At 35.1% G+C, this 18,017-nt stretch overlaps 2 protein-coding genes and 1 long non-coding RNA gene across 5 annotated transcripts; all 3 read left to right on the top strand.

Moving 5' to 3' along the window:
• Positions 1-87: 87 nt before the first annotated feature.
• On the top strand, positions 88-6,051 carry PANK1 (pantothenate kinase 1). 2 transcript variants are annotated; one of them, XM_088209722.1, is made up of 10 exons: positions 88-458; positions 1,239-1,433; positions 2,333-2,382; positions 2,883-2,999; positions 3,651-3,770; positions 3,847-3,941; positions 4,061-4,154; positions 4,305-4,436; positions 4,967-5,091; positions 5,537-6,051. In XM_088209722.1, the coding sequence occupies exons 1-9, from the start codon at positions 380-382 to the stop codon at positions 5,081-5,083; spliced, it is 999 nt and encodes a 332-aa protein (XP_088065848.1). In that variant the 5' UTR covers positions 88-379; the 3' UTR covers positions 5,084-5,091; positions 5,537-6,051. The 2 variants fall into 2 exon arrangements, with proteins under 2 accessions (XP_088065848.1, XP_021895883.1); XM_022040191.2 differs by having other exon boundaries at positions 93-458; positions 4,967-5,079.
• A 705-nt stretch (positions 6,052-6,756) lies between these two features.
• LOC148252778 (uncharacterized) lies at positions 6,757-11,771 on the top strand. 2 transcript variants are annotated; one of them, XR_015814143.1, is made up of 6 exons: positions 6,757-7,124; positions 7,257-7,483; positions 7,618-7,918; positions 8,064-8,100; positions 8,826-8,959; positions 11,117-11,771. It is a non-coding gene; the product is annotated as an uncharacterized LOC148252778 (long non-coding RNA). The 2 variants fall into 2 exon arrangements; XR_015814142.1 differs by having other exon boundaries at positions 6,757-7,483.
• Positions 11,772-12,501: 730 nt separating this feature from the next.
• Positions 12,502-15,727, top strand: LOC110813140 (uncharacterized). Its single transcript, XM_022040164.2, has 6 exons — positions 12,502-12,741; positions 13,451-13,589; positions 13,715-13,879; positions 14,301-14,423; positions 14,505-14,648; positions 15,218-15,727. Exons 2-6 carry the CDS (start codon positions 13,479-13,481, stop codon positions 15,653-15,655), a joined length of 981 nt encoding a protein of 326 aa, XP_021895856.2. The 5' UTR covers positions 12,502-12,741; positions 13,451-13,478; the 3' UTR covers positions 15,656-15,727.
• The last annotated feature ends 2,290 nt before the right edge of the window (positions 15,728-18,017 follow it).

The raw sequence follows: 18,017 nt of genomic DNA, 5'->3' as shown, positions 1-18,017 counted from the left end.
ATATATATTATAGCTTTTTTAAAAAAAAAAAAAAAAAAAAAAAATTGGCACGTGGGTAACGAGGAAGCTCGTTCGAAGTTTAGAGCGAAAGTCAAATAGGAACCAGAACAATAGAAAACAACACTTTCCGCAGCAATGCTACAATAACATTAACAGCACTGCTTGTTAATTTCATTTAATTTTTTGCAGTGATTTAAAATAAGAATGTTGCAGATGCATAAACTATGATTAATTTGTTATTTTGGTTGCTGGCGCTGGTTAGGTGCGATGGAGGTAGGTAGGTGCCGATGCATAGCAGTTGCATGTTGAAACAACAAATTCCTAACCCCATAATCGATTTTTTCAATTACCTGTCAAGCCCTCCAAATTGATCCAACAGATGGATCCAAGAGAGGTTCAATCCCAAGAAAATTCTCACCAAAACCAATCCGATTCTCGTTTGGCTATCGACATTGGAGGTACTTCATGCTCGATTGTATTTACTTCGCTTTTCTTTTTTTGGGGTGCTAACTTTCTTCGTTATCTATTTGTTGCTACGGATTTTATGGGATTGTTCCTGCATATTGTTATTCGTAATTAGCTCGAATCATTTTCTCCATTTGTTGTCAATTTCGAATAGCTCGTCTCGTTGCGTGCTTTACACTCTGTTTTTTTTGTTGATCTGTTTTTTTTCTACTCTGAATCTGTAGCTTTTTTTTTTCTCTCTCTTGGAAGTGAAACAGAGTAAGTTCATAGAATTCTTTTATTTTAACTTTGCGAAACTATAAAATTTAGTTCACTAGTTCAAGCTATTGGGAATTTAACTCCGACGACCAATCGCTGCTACCAGTACCACAAGAATTTTCCTACCCAAATCATTTTCCCTCAAAAGCATAAACTCAATTTGTTGGTAGTTCTATTAGTTAAACCCTCAACAACCAATCACATACATTTTTTAACTGGATTGGATTATCACAATCTCTATGGCAATCTCTACCACTCAATTTGTGGGTAACACGTACTCTAATACCATTTGGAATTTCCGGACCATGCAACACTAGCCCAAACAACTTTTGGAGTCAGGGAATTCTTTTAAAAGTTCAAACTTGCAGATGATCTTACATGGAAATTAACAATCATGTACATTTTCAATGTGGTATTGGATTATCACAGGAATAATAGTAAATTCTAGCAGTAGTAGTGATGATAACAGAGATTTTCTTGATCTGGATATTGCATTGATGTATGTCTATTGGCAGGTTCACTAATAAAGTTGGTGCATTTCAGAAGAAGTGCTGATAGTACTGTTGACTCGCCAAATGACAGCCTTGCCACTTTGGATGTTATTGACAATGATTCTGCCATAAAAGGGAGGCTCCATTTTGCAATGTTTGAAACCAGCAAAATAAATGATTTCTTAGAGTTCATTAACTCCAATAAACTTCACCTTAATGGTAAGCATATATGTGCATCCCTTTTGTCATGATAAGTGCACCTTCAAATGGTAATTTTATAGCGATAACTAAATCTGTGGAACATTTCAACCATAATAAAGACTAACCAGCAAAATAAATGATTTCTTAGAGTTCATTAACTCCAATAAATGTCACCATAATGGTTAGCATGTATGTACATCCCTTTTGTCATGATAAGTGCACCTTCAAATGGTAATTTTGTAGCGATAACTAAACTGGTGGAACATTTCAACCATACTAAAGACTTAAGTGTTTTCTTATAGAAGGCAGTGTCTTTGTATCTAGTTTAGGATGTGAACAACTTAGGTGATGAACTAAGCCCTCTGGTTAGTCAGCATAGTGCATCATTTAAATTTAAGATGGTAATTGAAATTTTATACGATCTTCCATATCTTGGCAAAATAAGAATTCATTATGCTTAATGCTATCTCAGCTTATTATTAACCTAATCTTCATGAGCCTAGTAATATTCAAACTTAATCAGTTATTTTTTCCACCCTGGGAAGAATGCTCAAATTATGTTCTTAGATTAGTGAATAGCTTCTTATAGATCTGTCTGAGCCACATCTTGTTCATGACCATATGTCTGCATTCAGATCTCAACTTATGAAGGTAGAAGCAATGATAAGAAACTGAATGCCTCTTGCTTTATCAAGAAATTAAAATAGGTAGCTGTCCTGGGGTGATTTGTTTTAGAAATTCCAATATAAAAATTTATATATTTCAGCTTCAATCATATTTTTCGGTCTCAGGCAGGTTGCAAGTTTATGGTCAGGTGTCCCTTTATTGAGCATTAGGGTTCTCTTTTTCCTGGGCATACTGAATCCAATAACTATTGTTGTGTTTCCATTGATTTATTTATGAATTACTATGAATAGCAGGTGGTCGTGCTAATGATGTTCTTCCAGAGGAAAAGGTCTTTGTTAAGGTAAATCAATTTGTGCACTTAGAAACTATTGATTTATGAATAATTCCTGTTACTAAATTCTCCCTGTTGTTAGAGAAGTTATTTTCCTGATGAGTAATGTTTATGTTTCTGTGTCAAATTAGTTTCTTCCAGAAAAATGTTTAGGTTTCTTATAGATTCAAATACTGTCACTGCCTCCAACAATTAACTTCAAGTTCCACTCCACTTTAGAGTTTCTGTAGTTGTGTTTTCCAGGTTATATGTTATGCTAAACAATTGATTTTGAAGCTTTACAAAAGAGATTTACTTGTCTTCAAGTATTCAAGTTCCTTTGTTATTATTTTTTCTTGAGTTTTTGGGGAGCCGGAACCTGTGAAAGAATTCTGGAAATGGACCATGCCTATGAATGTTAAGAATTTGATAGTTCATCTTAGGAAATTATTTTCTTCATTGAAGAAGATATTTATATAGTTTTTATTTCTAAAGCTTGAAATGATTAACAAGTTACCATGTGTGAGAAGGCCACAGGTGGTGGGGCATACAAGTTTGCTAATCTCTTCAAAGAAAAGCTTGGAATTATCCTTGACAAGGAAGATGAAATGGATTGCCTAGTGGCTGGTGCAAATTTTCTTCTTAAGGTGGGATTCTTATCCACTTTGTAGGTTACCTAATACAGTTAGGATCTTCTTCTAAAATCACAAAATGAGGTCCTCTGGTGGACTTTCTTTTAACCATCCTGAACTTATCAGTTTCAAATGGTTCTTAAGAATAACGCAAACACAAAATTTTCAAGTGACCATAGCAAGATCAATTTTGAAAGTTGCAGGTGTCATTTTTCTTTTTGCAGTGAGATAATGGGAACTAATACTCTTTTTATGGAGAAAGTTAAAAATCTCCATGGATGAATATGGAGCTTTGTGATATGTATAGACTATGAATGAAACTTTTACTGCTCACAAGGCAAACCGTTTTAACATTTTGGCAGCTTAGTGGTCCAGATGAAATGTGGATTGGAATTCATTTTTAAAGAGTAATCTTTGGCTATATGACCTTGCATTGATGCAAATTCGAAAATGCTAGAGTTTTACTGGAGGAAACATTTATTGTTAGGAAGAATTTCTTGTGAATATTTAAGGAGTTTGTCAGACATAAAGACTCTGGGAATTCAACATACTCATCCACAGAGCCTGTTTGTCAAGATATCATTAGCATTTAAGTTTCTTCACATATATTTTTGCAAAATAGTTTATTTCCCTTACGAATATTTGCCTTGAAATTTTTCTGAGCAGGCCGTCCACCAGGAAGCTTTTACTTACATGGATGAACGAAAGGACTTCGTGCAGATAGACCATAATGATCTGTTCCCGTATCTCCTTGTTAACATTGGTTCTGGTGTCAGCATGATCAAGGTATAGGGATGATGCTTGGTAAAGTTTTTCAGGATAAAATATCAAAGGACTTGATTGCAATCTTATGCTTAAATAGGTGGATGGGGATGGCAAATTTGAACGAGTTAGTGGAACAAATGTTGGTGGAGGAACTTTTTGGGGTTTGGGAAGGCTTTTAACAGGATGCAAAAGGTATATTCTCTTCTTCTTGTATGTTTTAGAGAGGTATGATTTCCTCCATAATGTTTTGGTTTTAAGGCAGTAACCCTATTTTCTGGCTCCGTTATTTATGAGATCTATTTATGTCTTAGTTTTGATGAGTTGCTGGAGCTAAGCCATCGGGGAAATAATAGGGTTATAGACACACTTGTTGGGGATATCTATGGTGGTATGGACTATTCCAAGGTAAAGATATGCTATTGTCTTAACTTACTATAATTTGGGTCTATTCTAGATTCATGTATGATAAAAACCATAATTTCTGGTTAGGATGATAAGGACTTGGTCTGTGTTTTGACTTACGAACTGAATTTAAAATTTTTTTAATGATGATAGATTGGTCTGTCAGCAACAACCATTGCTTCCAGCTTTGGGAAAGCAATTTCTGATAATAAAGAGCTTGAAGATTACAAGCCTGAAGATATATCTCGGTCGCTTCTAAGAATGATATCTAACAATATTGGTCAGGTCAGTTGCTATTCAACAGATTATCACCGAATACATTAAATACCATAATATGCAGTAATAATGTGTACCTGCATGTTTACTGAATCAATAAGTTCAATAAACCACGAGGCCAAATAAAGTGCCATCCTGTCTTCCAACAAGCTTGATTATCTTACGATGAACCAGAACAGCTGATCTTTCTGTTGCTGTAATTTCTATTATGCATGGTGGCATATCATTGTTTTATATTTCCTTTATTTCTTTCATAATCACTACCATTTTTGCATAGAAGTATAAAATATTTGTGATTCCTATTTTACATGTAAAAAACAGAAACAAACAGATGCCTTGCTTTTTAAAAAAAAAAAAAAAATTGTGTTTTAGCTTATTTGTTATTTTTCTGGATTTCTACTTCCATTTCTTTAGATGCATCATTCCAGCAAAAGTATTTCCATCCTAGATGTCAAGCATCTGTTATTACAAACTAAACAATGATCTAAACAATGATCCTCATATGTTCTAGATATCCTTGTTTCCTTTTCTTGCTCCAGATCTCTTACTTGAATGCACTCCGGTTTGGTCTCAAGCGGATTTTTTTTGGTGGATTTTTCATCCGTGGACAAGAATATACAATGGACACAATATCAGTTGCAGTTCATTTCTGGTAATTATTTGGGTGTGTTCACTACAAAAGCCAGTTAAAGTATATTTTTTCAGCTTCCTTTCTTATCAACTGGGTTCCATTATGAAGAAGAATCTTGAGTAGGAATGCATTTTGTTCTATGCAATGTAACATCTTAAGACACAAGTTCACACTTTAGAAGACAGCGCTAAATGAAACTAACTTCCGCTAGTAGGTTGTTAAATAAACTTGCTAGATATGTTATAGACAGAACAGGATAGTTTTTCTGGGGAGAGAAAAATGACAATATATATTGTTTTTAGGTTTGTAGCTTTGTGATCATTTGCTATTCTCCTTCGTACTATTTTGTGATCATTTGTTGTTTTCCCTCATAGAAACTTGGTTGCGTTCTCTACATTTTGATTTGTTTCTCCAATCTCTATCTTTTCACATGGCTTTGGATTCAACTTATCACTTTTATTTTCTTCTTCCTTTTCAGGTCTAAAGGTGAGGCAAAAGCAATGTTTTTGCGGCATGAAGGGTTTCTTGGGGCATTGGGTGCACTCATGAGCTATGAAAAGCAATCTTGATTACTCAATTCTCTGTCAGTTAGTGGAAATATTGAGAACTGATAATGCCTTATACGGTAAAGATAATAGTTATCATTCATCAAATGGAGATCTGAACAACCAGGAAAGCACAGTGAAGCGCAAATGGCAGCTTGCACAGATTTAGTGTATTTTTCTCATGGACTTGCAGATAGCTGTAGACAGTGCACATGTTGTGTAACGTGTAACATATACATAGTCCAAATTCCAATTCCAATTCCTTTTAGGACCAGTAATCAAAATCATAGAATGTATATTAGACAAAAACAATGACTTGAGAAGGATGATAAAAAAATTAGACAAGGATTATTTGTGCTGTACCTTCTCATGTATAGGATTTGTATATTTCTATTGGACCATGTACTGTGACTTCATTGTTCAATAAACATTTTGTTAAAAGTAGGCAGACTGATATTCTTGAGCTCCTATGAAATTTTTCACTCCTACACAAATTATTTCAAGTGATCATCAAATTTCTGTGGTTCGAGATTCTGATTGGGCGTGTCCAACACAATTTATTGCTTACAAATACCACCACTACTTTGATTGATGGTCTTAATGTGTAAAATTTTTCAATAATGTTACTACCGTTGGATTATATTTGGAAGAAATGAATTTTGCTTATGTAATTAATTTACAAATGTATACTTATTTTAGTTGTGACGTCGTGAAAGTTTTTTATAAAAATTTAATTTTTGGATAACTAAAGGAAAACAGAGATAATAAACTTTGAATCTCCGTCAAGTCTAATCAAATCTATAATGTATTGTACAAAAGCTTAAATATTTTTATTATTAATTATTATTATTATTATAAAATACTCATTTCATAATTACAATCATTACTTATTTTTGAAGAATGCCAGGAATAGAGTTTATTTCTTCCAATTTAACATAGATTCATTGTATTGGAACTCTGAAACAAAGATAATTGATTTGTATCAATTATTATAAAACTCTCCCTTAAAAAAAAAAAAAAATTAGTCTATTATTTATAAATTCAATAATTATTTAGCTGAATAAATAATATTTTTTCTATAAAATGTTGTAGGTTCAAGTTGTGTTATACTTTTGTGTATTTCTGTTTTAAATTTATCTTTATTCTCTTATAATTGATATATATTTATCACATTGTTAACAAATATATAATTATAATTTAAAAAAGATTAATCTTTAGGCTATATTTGATTTGAGTATGTGCAACACAATTTGTTGCCTAGAAATACCAATTTTATTTTGATTGATGGGTTTGTAAAAGGCTCAACCGGGTAAAACAGAGAGCATTTAAAGCTCATTAATTTTCTGCTGTATATTTATTGAATGGTACCTTGGAAATATATGTACATACAGGGGAATAAATGAAAAAAGGATGAGGATGGTCTCTAGAATCGTCAGAGACCACCAACTGTCCTCAATCTTCTAAACAGAAAAGAAAGATCAAGACCCTTCATTTTAGGGTTTTGATTTGGGCGATCCAACTGTTCGTTCTTTCAGCCTTTTCATTTTTACCCTAGATTCTTTTCACCCGCTCCTCAAGATGAAGTCAGTTCACTTTCGGCTCTTCAAGTTTCTCTCCATCTCTTCTTTAACCCTTTGGATTTTCTTATTGCAGATGCTTCATCTTGAACAGAAGTCGATGATGTGCTGAAGTTCTTAAAGGTTTTGTGAGCAGATCGGCGAGCTGTTCCCTCGAGGTGACATGTTTCATTTCGACGAAGCCCTTTTGAACCTGGTTGCGAACTATGTGGCAGTCGATGTCAAGGTGCTTCGTTCGTTCGTGAAAAATCAGATTTGCTGCGATATGTTCGGCAGCTTTGTTGTCACAGTTCAATATTACGGGTAAGTGGGGTATTATTTGAAAGTCTCGAAGCAGATAGGTTATCCACTGAACTTCACATACCGTGGATGACATACTTTTGTACTCAGCCTCTGCGGAAGACTTGTTCACTGTAGTTTGTTTTTTTATTTTTCAGGAGATTAGTGTAGGCCCGAGGAAGATACAAAAGCCCGTGAGTGATTTATGGGTCATCGGACACGATGCCCAGTCTGAATCACAAAAGGCTTGAACTTTAAAGTCATTCTTTCTTGGAAAGAAAATGCCTTGCTCTGGATATTGCTTTAGGTACCTAACAACGTGTAGTGTGATCTCGAGGTACGGCCGTCTGGGCTGTTGTATGAACTGACTGAGGTATTGTGTGGAGTATGTTATGTCGGATCTGGTGAAATTAAGGTAGAGCAAGTGGCCGATTAGGCGTCTATACCTCTCCGAGTCTGGTAAGATTTCTTATTCTTCTGCATTTAGTTTTAATTCGGAAGGCAAGGGAAAGTGGCTTCCTTTTGCATATTCTATCTTTGTATCTTGTAAAATATCTTTGGTGTATTTTTTTTTTGCTGATGTAGATCATTTCTTTTGACCTAGCTATCTCGATTCCGAGGAAATATCTCATTTGGCCAAGGTACTTGACTGTGAAGGCTTTATCTATGACACTTTTGACTTTGCAAATCTCTTTATCATTAGGATCCGTGACAAGTAGTAAGTCATCCACATATACCACAACTACAACGTAGTTTCTTTTTGTTCCTTTTGTGAATAGACAATAGTCGACTTCTGACTTGGTGAAGCCGATGGATTAGAGCTTTGAAGTGAGCTCCTTGTTCCACTGGCAACCCATTTATTTTAGGCCGTACAGGCTCTTGGTTAGACAGCAAACTTGCCCTTCAATAGCCTTAAAGTAGCCCTCTAGAGGTTTTAAGTATAGCTCATCTTCTACAAATCCATGTAGGTACGCGTTATTGATGTCTAACTAATATACTGGTTAATCGCTTGTGGCTGCCATGGCTAAAAGTAGTCGAACCGTAATCATTTTGGCCACTGGTGAGAAGCAATCATGATAGTCTATGCCAAACTCTTGGTTATAACATTTAGCTATGAGTCTTGCTTTGTATTTATCAACTGATCCATCGGTATTGTATTTTATTTTATACACCCATTTTAAGTCAATTGTCTTCTTCCCTTTTGGTAGTGCAGTTAGTTCCCATGTTCTATTTTCTTCCAGTGCGAACAACTCGGCTTGCATGGCCTCAACCCACTTGCTGTCTCTTTTAACATCCCTGTATGACATTAGTTCTTTCGTAATAGACACTTGTGCAATGAAATTAATATAGTCATGATTGTATGTAGGTGAGGTGGACATGAGGAAGGGGAGTTCAAACATTGCTATTCAGTGGTATAGCCGATAAAGTCTTCCATCCAAGCGAGCTTGTTTCTCACCCTGATGCTACTCTTTACTTCAGACTCTTGGGGAATGATGTTTGGTAAGGGAATTTCTTCTCTTCTTTGTAACTGGTTTTTAGGTGTGGTTACTGTGTCGTTGTTTGCTATTGGCAGTGGTGTGTCATAGTAATCTGGTTTAGGGTATTTTGTTTGGTATGGAAAAATATGTTCATGAAATATGACATCCCTTGACAAAATCGTTTTTTTGTTTGTTATATCATATAATTTGTAGGCATTTGCATCAGGTGCATACCCTAAGAAAACACATTTTAAAGCCCTAGGTTCAAACTTGTCTTTTTGAGGATTAACATTTGTAGTAAAACATAGATAACTGAAGACTTTTAGCTTTGAGTAATCTGGCTGCTTTTTGTACAGAACTTCATAAGGAGTTTTTCATTTTAAAATAGAGCTTGACAAAACGTTTATTATGTGTGTGGCTGTGAGTACGACTTCATCCTAAAAACTTTTTGGTAATTTTAATTCAAACATCAATGCCCTATTAATTTGTAATAGGTGTTTATGTTTCCTCTCCACCACATCATTTTACTATGGTGTGTATGTACAGGATTTTTTATGCATGATTCTTTTTCTTGAAATTTTTTTTACATAAAGTGTTTATGAACTCAGTGCCATTGTCTGTCATAACTGTTTTGATTATTTTCTGAAATTGGTTTTGTGTTAGATTGTAAAAATATTTCAAGGTATTTTGTATACTCATTTTCTCTTTTAATAAATAAGTTTAAGCGGTTCTTGAGAAATCATCAACTATAGTTAAAAAATAAAGTGCACCAGAGATACAATTAACTAGGTATGGTCCCAAAGGTCAACATATATTAAACTAAAAATGCCACTGGTATTGATAAAATTTTTAGAAAAAGACAAGTGTTACTGTTTTACCAATGGGCATATTTCACAATCATGTAGAGCTGCACTGGTAACTTTAGATTGGGAATGTGGATCAATTTTTGTGTGGATGTGTGGTCGAGTCTTTTGTGCCATAGTTGTAGGTTATTTTCTTGGGTGTGGCTAATGCATGCTTTGATAGGGTCAATGTCTTCATTCATGGTGTACAGGCCCTTCATTATTGTTCCCTTCCTCAATATTTTGTTAGTTGTCAAATCCTGTACAAAATAATGGTTGGGATAAAAGGAAATGTAGGTATTTGAAGCTTGGGTTAGTTTTCTGACAGAAATAAGGTTACAAGTGAATTTTGGTATATAGAGGACATCATGTAGAATTAAATTGTCACACAGCTTTATGGTTCTTTTGTGGGTTGAATGACTCATGGTTCCGTCTAGTAGCGAGACAAGAACTGCAGGTTCTAGTTTTATGGGTTTTGAAAGCATTTTGAAATCATGGCATATGTGTGATATGACACCTGTGTCTATTATTCAAGTTCCTATATCATTAAAGACATGTAAAAAACAACATTTAAGTTACTTACCAGGGGGGGCAGAGTAGCCCACGCACCCTGTCGATTATGCTGTGTTTGTTCCTTAGTTTTTCATGTATTTGCTGATCTCTTGTTGTATGAGTGTGGCTATTTTTGTGCCCTAGTTTGTGTTGAATGCTTCTGTTTTGGTGCTATCAGGGGCATTGTTTGCCACTGCATTGGCCTTTTCTTTATTCCTTTTCCCTTTGAGTTTTGTAAACCATTCTAGGTAGCCATGGAGCTTGAAGCATGTGTCCTTCGTGTGCCCTGAGTTTTTGCAATAAGTGCATATCCTACTGTCCTTTTCTTTTTTTCGGTTTGAGAATTTTAGATTGTCTTTCAGGTTGGTGTAAAATGCAGTAGGTGTCCCTTTAGGTGAGTTGTTATTATGTACTTCTTTTTATTTTTCAACACTAATCACCATGGAATAAGCTCTATTCACACCGGGTAAGGGATCCATGATCAATATTTGGTTTCTAACATGGTCGTATGAGTCATTAAGACCCATTAGAAATTAGATCAAGTTGTCGGTATTGTCTATTTCACTATGTTGTGTTGCAGCATGGCAGGTGCAAGTAGGTAAAGGCCTTAGGTGTGTTAATTCATCCCTTAGCCTTTTGAGTTTTATATAATAGGCTATGACAGAAAGGTTATATTGCGTGATAGAACTTATTTTGCATTTTAGTTGATATAACATAGGTCCGTTACTTTCACCATACCTTTCTTTTATTTCATCCCACAAGTTTTTTGCTGATGTGGTGAATAGGAAGGCGCTAGCGAGCTCTTTATTCATCGAGTTCAGAATCCAAGACACCACCATGCTGTTTGTTTTGTGTCATTCTTCATATCCTACTGCATCGGGTTCGGGCTTCTTGCATCTGCCATCGACGAGGGCGAGGTTGTCATTGGCTCTCAATGCAATCACCATGGCTCGGCTCTAAGACAAGTAGTTGGAGCCATCAAGTGTCAACACGTCTGTATTAGGGTTTGCCATTGAGCAGTATGGTAATATGGTAAGGTAGAAATTAGGAGAATCAGTGCTTATTACAGGCATTGTTCTCATACCATGTAAAAAGCTCAACTGGGTAAAATAGAGAGCATTTAAAGCTCATTAATTTTCTGATGTATATTTATTGAATGGTACCTTAGGAATATATATATATACAGGGGAATAAATGAAAAGATGATGAGGATGGTCTCTAGAATCTTTAGAGACCACCAGCAGTCCTCAACATTTTAAACAGAAAAGAAAGATCTAGACCCTTCATTTTAGGGTTTTGATCTGGGCGGTCCACCTGCCCGTTTCTTTCAGTTTTTTTATTTTTATCTTAGATTCTTTTTAAGATTTAATCTCAAACACTTAAAATTTTTACGATTGTAATTATTGTTAGATTATATTTGAAAGGAATAAATTTTGTTTATGTAATTTATTTATAAATATGTGTTTATTTAGTACATGTTTGGCAACAATTTTTTACTGTAACTTTTACCGTTTAGAAAAATCACTTTTGTCAAAGTCAAAATCAAAATTTACTTTTGATGAATCTAAACACATAAATTAACTATACTAGTTTTAAAAAAATTGCTTCGGCTGTCAATATTTTTGTTCCAAAATTATCCTCAATTAACTAAAAGTTTACATATGCACAATTCTTTTACTTTGTCTGACTGCTGCAGCTAATGTTTTTGTTTGAAATTAATTTTTAATTAATTAAAAATAATTGATTTAGATCAATTATTATAAAACTCTTGTAGTCTTATTTATAGATTAACTGCGACGAATCAATACCCAATTTTTTAAAAAATATTATAAATAGTAATTATTTTATCCTATCGAATTTGTAAATAATAACGTTTTAATTACAAAATTTTAAAATAATAAAATATGAACTCAACATATTGAGTAGCCTTCATAAATAATAATTTTAAAGCATGTGAACATTAATCTTTTTATTAATTAAATATTCCAGTTAGTGCCTAGCTAGTTGTAAGAAGTGGAGCTCATAAAATTGCACGTGACAAACCTCACACTGCCACGTAGACTTTAAAAGGAGAAATTATTCCCTGCGGGTTATAACAGTGTAGCCCACAGGATCTAGGTTTTAACACCTGCCGATCCCCCTTAGATTGGTTATCCTCAACAATTGGAAAGCTCCGGAAGGATAGTCAAGAAATGATTTCTAGTTCCAAAAGTCTTTTCTTTTTTCTTCTTTTTTCCGCAGTATCGAAGTTGTACCTGTGGCCTCCTCCTAACTTCTGAGTTTTTTCACAATTCACATGGTTACTTTTCAGACCCAGAAGAAAAGTAGAAAGGCCTCGAACCGAGATGGATCGTCAAAATCCCATTTACAGCTAGAGATTTGGTTTCAGCTTTTAAGAAATTCTAAAAAGGTTAAATGAATATTCTTCTCTCACATTTTTTTCTCCAATTGAATCCGCTCTATCAGATTCGAAGTTCTAGTGATCGTTACTCGTGTTTATTCTTATTGTATATCGTTTTCCTTTCACTCTTTCTAGTTTTAATAGCTCATGGATTATGTTTTGTTGCTTATCTCTGTTATCTGGGTTTGGAGTTTATTGAGATACGCTTATAATGGATTAATGTCAAAGGAGGTTTATTCATTTTGCTGCAAACTTTGGGTTTGTTCTTAGTGCTGATAATTTGACGATGAATTGTTACATATTACGACTTTACTTACTGTACTTCGGAATTTTGGGAACGTGTTGCTTAGTTTTCTTTAGGATAGGTCGGTTGCTTAATTTCTTCAAGTTTGGTTGAAAATTGTTTTGAGTCTTTTGACTTTGTTACAGTTTCATGCACTTGTTTCTAAGGTAATTTGTTTGTTTATTCTAGAATAGAAACAGGTGAAGTCCTAGATGAGTATAAGGCTATAGTCTTGTCATTGCTTGGTTAGTGCACTAGTTAATGCATGTCTTAATGACACATTTTCTACTGTATATGATTAATGATATGTCTGCTCACCTTTAAATATGAGATTTTGGTTGGATATTGACTAGCAAAATATCGACATTCGTTTTTGCACCAAGAACTATGGAAGCTAACAAATCTTTGACCATAAAATGGCTTTGAGATATTCAGGATTTGGTGTGAAACATAAGTTGTCAAAATGAATACAGAGGTTGAAAGTAGCAAGAGAGATGGAATCCCAAAGGTGTTTGATCCTGCTTTTTCTACACTTTTTGCTCGGCTCCAAGACAAGCTTCAAAATTGTCTTAAGGTTAGTCCATTGTTTTCATGTGCGGTTGTGTGTTTGGATGCCATTAATTTTTAGCCAAAAGCTTTGTAGGTGCTCGAGTTACACTAGATTTAAAAGATTAAAAGAAGTCTCCGTTCTTCTTGCAGTCACAGATCAAGAATTTAACAAACCATCATGAAGGAATAACCTCCATTAGCTCTCCCGTGATGAAGGGGAAAGGATCGTCTACTCATGTGGAGATTGATCTTGAGAAGCAATTACAACCTTGGAGAGAAAACCCTTCATGGATTGATCAACATCCACATGTAAATGTATGGGAAAATTAATAAAGAAAGTTATGTTAATTCCTTACATGATCTCCTGAGTAGCAGGGGCAATGTGGTCATATCCTGCCTCTAGTTCTTATCTCAGTAATAGGAAGAAACTTCTTGATGATCACCTAAACCGTCAAGATCTGGCATTGTCTTTTATTGTTAAAAATGTATTTAAGGCATATCGGTCCAGTGCCAGTACCTTTCTTCCTGATGAGTGTTTTCATGTAAAATGAGATCTGATATTGCGATAATACAGTCTGAATTTGCCTGAATTCTGACTGGTTTGGATAGCTAGTGTAGTCTGTCTAGGTCAGAAAGTTGAGTAGTTTCAATATAGATATGTTATCTCAAAATGAATGACTTATTTTGATGTAAGCCTGAAATCCATATATGTACTATATAAAAATTATTTTGGCAGGTAAGTGTACCAAAAGGTTCTCTTTGCAATCTCAATGTTGAAGTAAATGTTGGATTGCCCCCAGATGCAGTATATAATATTGTCACTGACCCTGATAATAAGAGAGTCTTCAAGAATATTAAGGTAAGTTATATGTTTTTCGCCGACTATCTTTTCCCAGTTCAAGGTGTAATTATGAAGTGATAAAATAATTGTTCAATCCAGGAAGTTATATCCCGAAAGGTCTTGCTCGATGAAGGTTCAAGGCAGGTGGTAGAGGTGGAGCAAGCAGCACTGTGGAAATTTCTCTGGTGGTCAGGAACTATCTCAGTCCATGTTATAGTGGATCAGAATAGAAAAGATCACTCAGTAAGTATCTATTCTTTCATTTCCTTAAATATTCTGTCGTTGGCACTTCACACATATGGAAAATTATTGCAGTTGAAACTTGTTTACTTTGAGGGCGAACAGAAAAGAAGGTAGTATTAACAGGCACCAAGAGAGTGCCACCCAAGTAGAAAGTTTATAAAAGATCAGAATGCACAATATCAATAAGGTTCCTTAGATGCTTACAATTAGTGAAACATATGCTGTTGTTGAATTGGAGATTAGCCTGGTTTGCAAATACAAAAGGATTAAGAAAAAAGGAAAAAATAAAAATCTTTCCTGAGATTGCAGCTATTTGTTTATTTACTGATTCATATTTTCTGGAAGTTGCTTAAAGTAAAATAGGTTGGCTAGAAGTGCATCATATCCTTGTATTATTAGTTACCCAGACTGTAGAATTAGAGATTCCCTCCTTCAATACCATGAAATCTCTCATCAGATCTCATCTTCCTGTCAGCTAGATCAATATCCCGCACCTTATGCTTTTTAAATTAAGAAAATCATTTCATTTGGAATTGCTTCTCCGATTTTTTATGGCAATTTTTTGGCAGATGAAGTTCAAACAATTGAAAACTGGATTCATGAAAAAATTTGAAGGCCATTGGCGAGTTGAACCCATATTTGTTGATGAGAAAGTATGCTTCCCTTTCAAACCAAAAACATTGGCAGATTATTATTCATGTGCGGAAGGCAAGGGAAGGATAGGGTCAAGGGTGACCTTGGACCAACTGATCCAACCTGCCATTGTTCCACCCCCACCCATTTCCTGGTATCTACGAGGAATTACTACCAAGACCACTGAGATGCTCATAAATGATCTACTTGCCGAGGCTGCCAGAATCAGGGGAGGCTTTGAGGGCAAAAAATCAAATCAAGAGGTTAAAGATTTTCAGGAAATTCCTATGGAGCAACAGATTGATCAAATACGCGATATCAAAGAAAGGTGGGCCTTGCGGAGGAGAAAGCAAAGGAAGTTAGTAAGAGATTAATGCTGAAGACCCGAGGAGAAAGCAAAGGAAGTTAGTAAAAGATTAATGCTGAAGGCCCGAGGAGAAAGCAAAGGAAGTTAGTAAAAGATGTATTCTGAATGATTCATGACTATGTAACAACTCTTCTGTAATATATCTACAATAACAGAAAAGAAAGGGAGAGATTGTTTAACCAAAAACAATCTCTCTCTTTTGTTTTCCTTCTGGAAAGATCTGGAAAAAGCTTTCTAGTTGCTGCATTCCCTGTATTTAAGCTCAAGCTGTTGAAACCAACAAGTACTTAGCTTTGTCATGTTCAAGGTTTCGACAAGGCTTGAAAGAGGGCAAACCATTTCTAAATTAGGTCCTCTGGCATAAGGAGGAAACGTTCTTCAACTCTTACCATGTGACAGAAAAAATAGGAAAAATTCTCTGTACTATTCATCTAAGTTTCAATTTTATTACTCCAATTTGTATCCCTCATTTGATTATAGTTCTTGATTCAAGTTCTCTTTTGCATTGAATTGCAATGACAATTCTATTTGAATGAAAATCTTTTTAATATGCTTCATTAGTTGTGTAACACCCGAGGCTGAAATTTAATTCGAGATAATTTTTTTCAACTTATAGAATATATATATATATATATATATAATTAAAATTTATTTTAATAAAAATTTTTTAAATTTTTGAAAAAAAATAAATTAAAAACGAAATTGAAAATAATTTTGAAGAAAATGTGTGAAAGTGTGAAAACAAATGGTGTTTTTGAAAAAAATTTGAAAACATGAGGTGAAATTGCAAAAAAAAAAAAAATTAGTCATGTGGAACAGCTCGGTCAGCAGCCGCAGTGAATTAAGACAAGTCGTGTGGCGAACATGTTGACATCGGCTCCACGCGAGAGGCCACGTGGGTGATCCGCATGCCTGGTCAATCTGACAGTCCAGATTGCATGCTGCACACACGAATGATCTAGATGCATTCCATCTTTAGACGATATCAAACGGACCAGATTGATCGCGATGAACGACCTAGATTTATCAACGTCATCGACCTAAACAGAAAATCATCGAACAGTCCTCCTCCCTCTATATCGACTTGAACGAGCGTCTTAAATTAGATGGAGAGGAGTATTTAATCTCATTTTCGCAGGGAATCAAAACCCTAGCCGACACTCAACCGACGAAGAAGAAGAAGAAGGCGGCCAGAGGAAAGACCAGCTGCTGGAGAGACACCACCTCTGCCACACTGGAATCACCGCTGACCGCCTAAAAAGGTAAAATTTTTCTCTTCCTGCTCAAAATTCAATCCCGAGTCTCCCTATGGCTATATCGGAGCAAAAGGATCAGTGGGTGAGCCAAAAACCGCGGGCAAAGTTTGGCTGAGCCATCGCGGCCAAAATTCAAAACCTTCTTCGATGATCCCCTTTCTATTTTTCGTTTTGCGTGATTTTTTGACCACTATGTTCACCGTCTTTTTCTAGTACAGGTTAGCCGAATGAGAACTCCAACCACGAAGGAGACTTGCGGAGCCGCTGCACCCGAAGACCTTCCGTCGTTAGGGTTTCTTTTTTTGCCTTTTTCGGTCAACCGAAGCCTCCTAACTCATTTTTTCGCAAGTTTACGTGTAAAACTGGCCTAAATCAGCCAAAACCGGTTAGGTCAAGGTGAACCACTACCACGGGCAGCAGAGCATAGCGGCAGTGCCGTGCCAGAACCCTGAAATTGGCCGAAAAAATTTTTCAATGCCTATTTTAGCTTTTTGGGGTATTTTTGGATATGTGACGGGTGTTTTAATTTTTACAGAAAAAATTCAAAAAACCGGGAGACTGCTAGGAGTCGCAGTAGAAAGTACAATATTTTGAACACCAATCCGGGGTAAGAATCTCTCACCTTTTTTTATATTATGGTAATTGAGGCTTAATAATCAATAATGCTGTATTTTGTAAAAATTAGAAAACTCTAAAATTAATTACAAATCACTAATGGAGGCAGAACCAATCAGTATATATTCGTTCTAGTTTACTGTTAATTTTCTCTTATATTGTCTAGAATGCTTATTATTATGTTGTGTGCGTTAAATTGCTAGTTTTTGTTATCTTCTCGGCTATTTAGTTTATCTAACTGCATAACCCCAATTATTAGTTTGTTTGCAATAAGTGTCTCAATTATGTTGTCTTAACTTACGTACTGTTTCTTTTCATAACTTATTGTTGATTGATAAATATGAGATATTGATATGTAATTGATAATTAGTTGATAATGTGAATCTATATATGAAAGCTTACTGGGTATCCTAGAAAAGAGTGTACGAACCTAGTACATAGAAAAAATCCTACCGTGAATGTTATTTCAGTAAGACGGGGTTAAGAAGTTTCATACCG

This window comes from Carica papaya, chromosome 8, assembly GCF_054855325.1.
Source record: "Carica papaya isolate Zhongbai chromosome 8, ASM5485532v1, whole genome shotgun sequence".
In the NCBI taxonomy this organism is placed as follows: Eukaryota; Viridiplantae; Streptophyta; class Magnoliopsida; order Brassicales; family Caricaceae; genus Carica; species Carica papaya.
This window is presented reverse-complemented; position numbering and strand designations above follow the sequence as displayed.

Coding starts and splice junctions, on each gene's coding strand:
- PANK1 (XM_022040191.2), top strand. CDS start 380: ATGGATCCAAGAGAGGTTCAATCCCAAGAAAATTCTCACCAAAACCAA. Junction 3,771..3,846: donor CTGGTGTCAGCATGATCAAG/GTATAGGGATGA, acceptor ATGCTTAAATAG/GTGGATGGGGATGGCAAATT. Junction 4,155..4,304: donor GTGGTATGGACTATTCCAAG/GTAAAGATATGC, acceptor TAATGATGATAG/ATTGGTCTGTCAGCAACAAC.
- LOC110813140 (XM_022040164.2), top strand. CDS start 13,479: ATGAATACAGAGGTTGAAAGTAGCAAGAGAGATGGAATCCCAAAGGTG. Junction 13,590..13,714: donor AGCTTCAAAATTGTCTTAAG/GTTAGTCCATTG, acceptor TTCTTCTTGCAG/TCACAGATCAAGAATTTAAC. Junction 14,424..14,504: donor GAGTCTTCAAGAATATTAAG/GTAAGTTATATG, acceptor TGTTCAATCCAG/GAAGTTATATCCCGAAAGGT.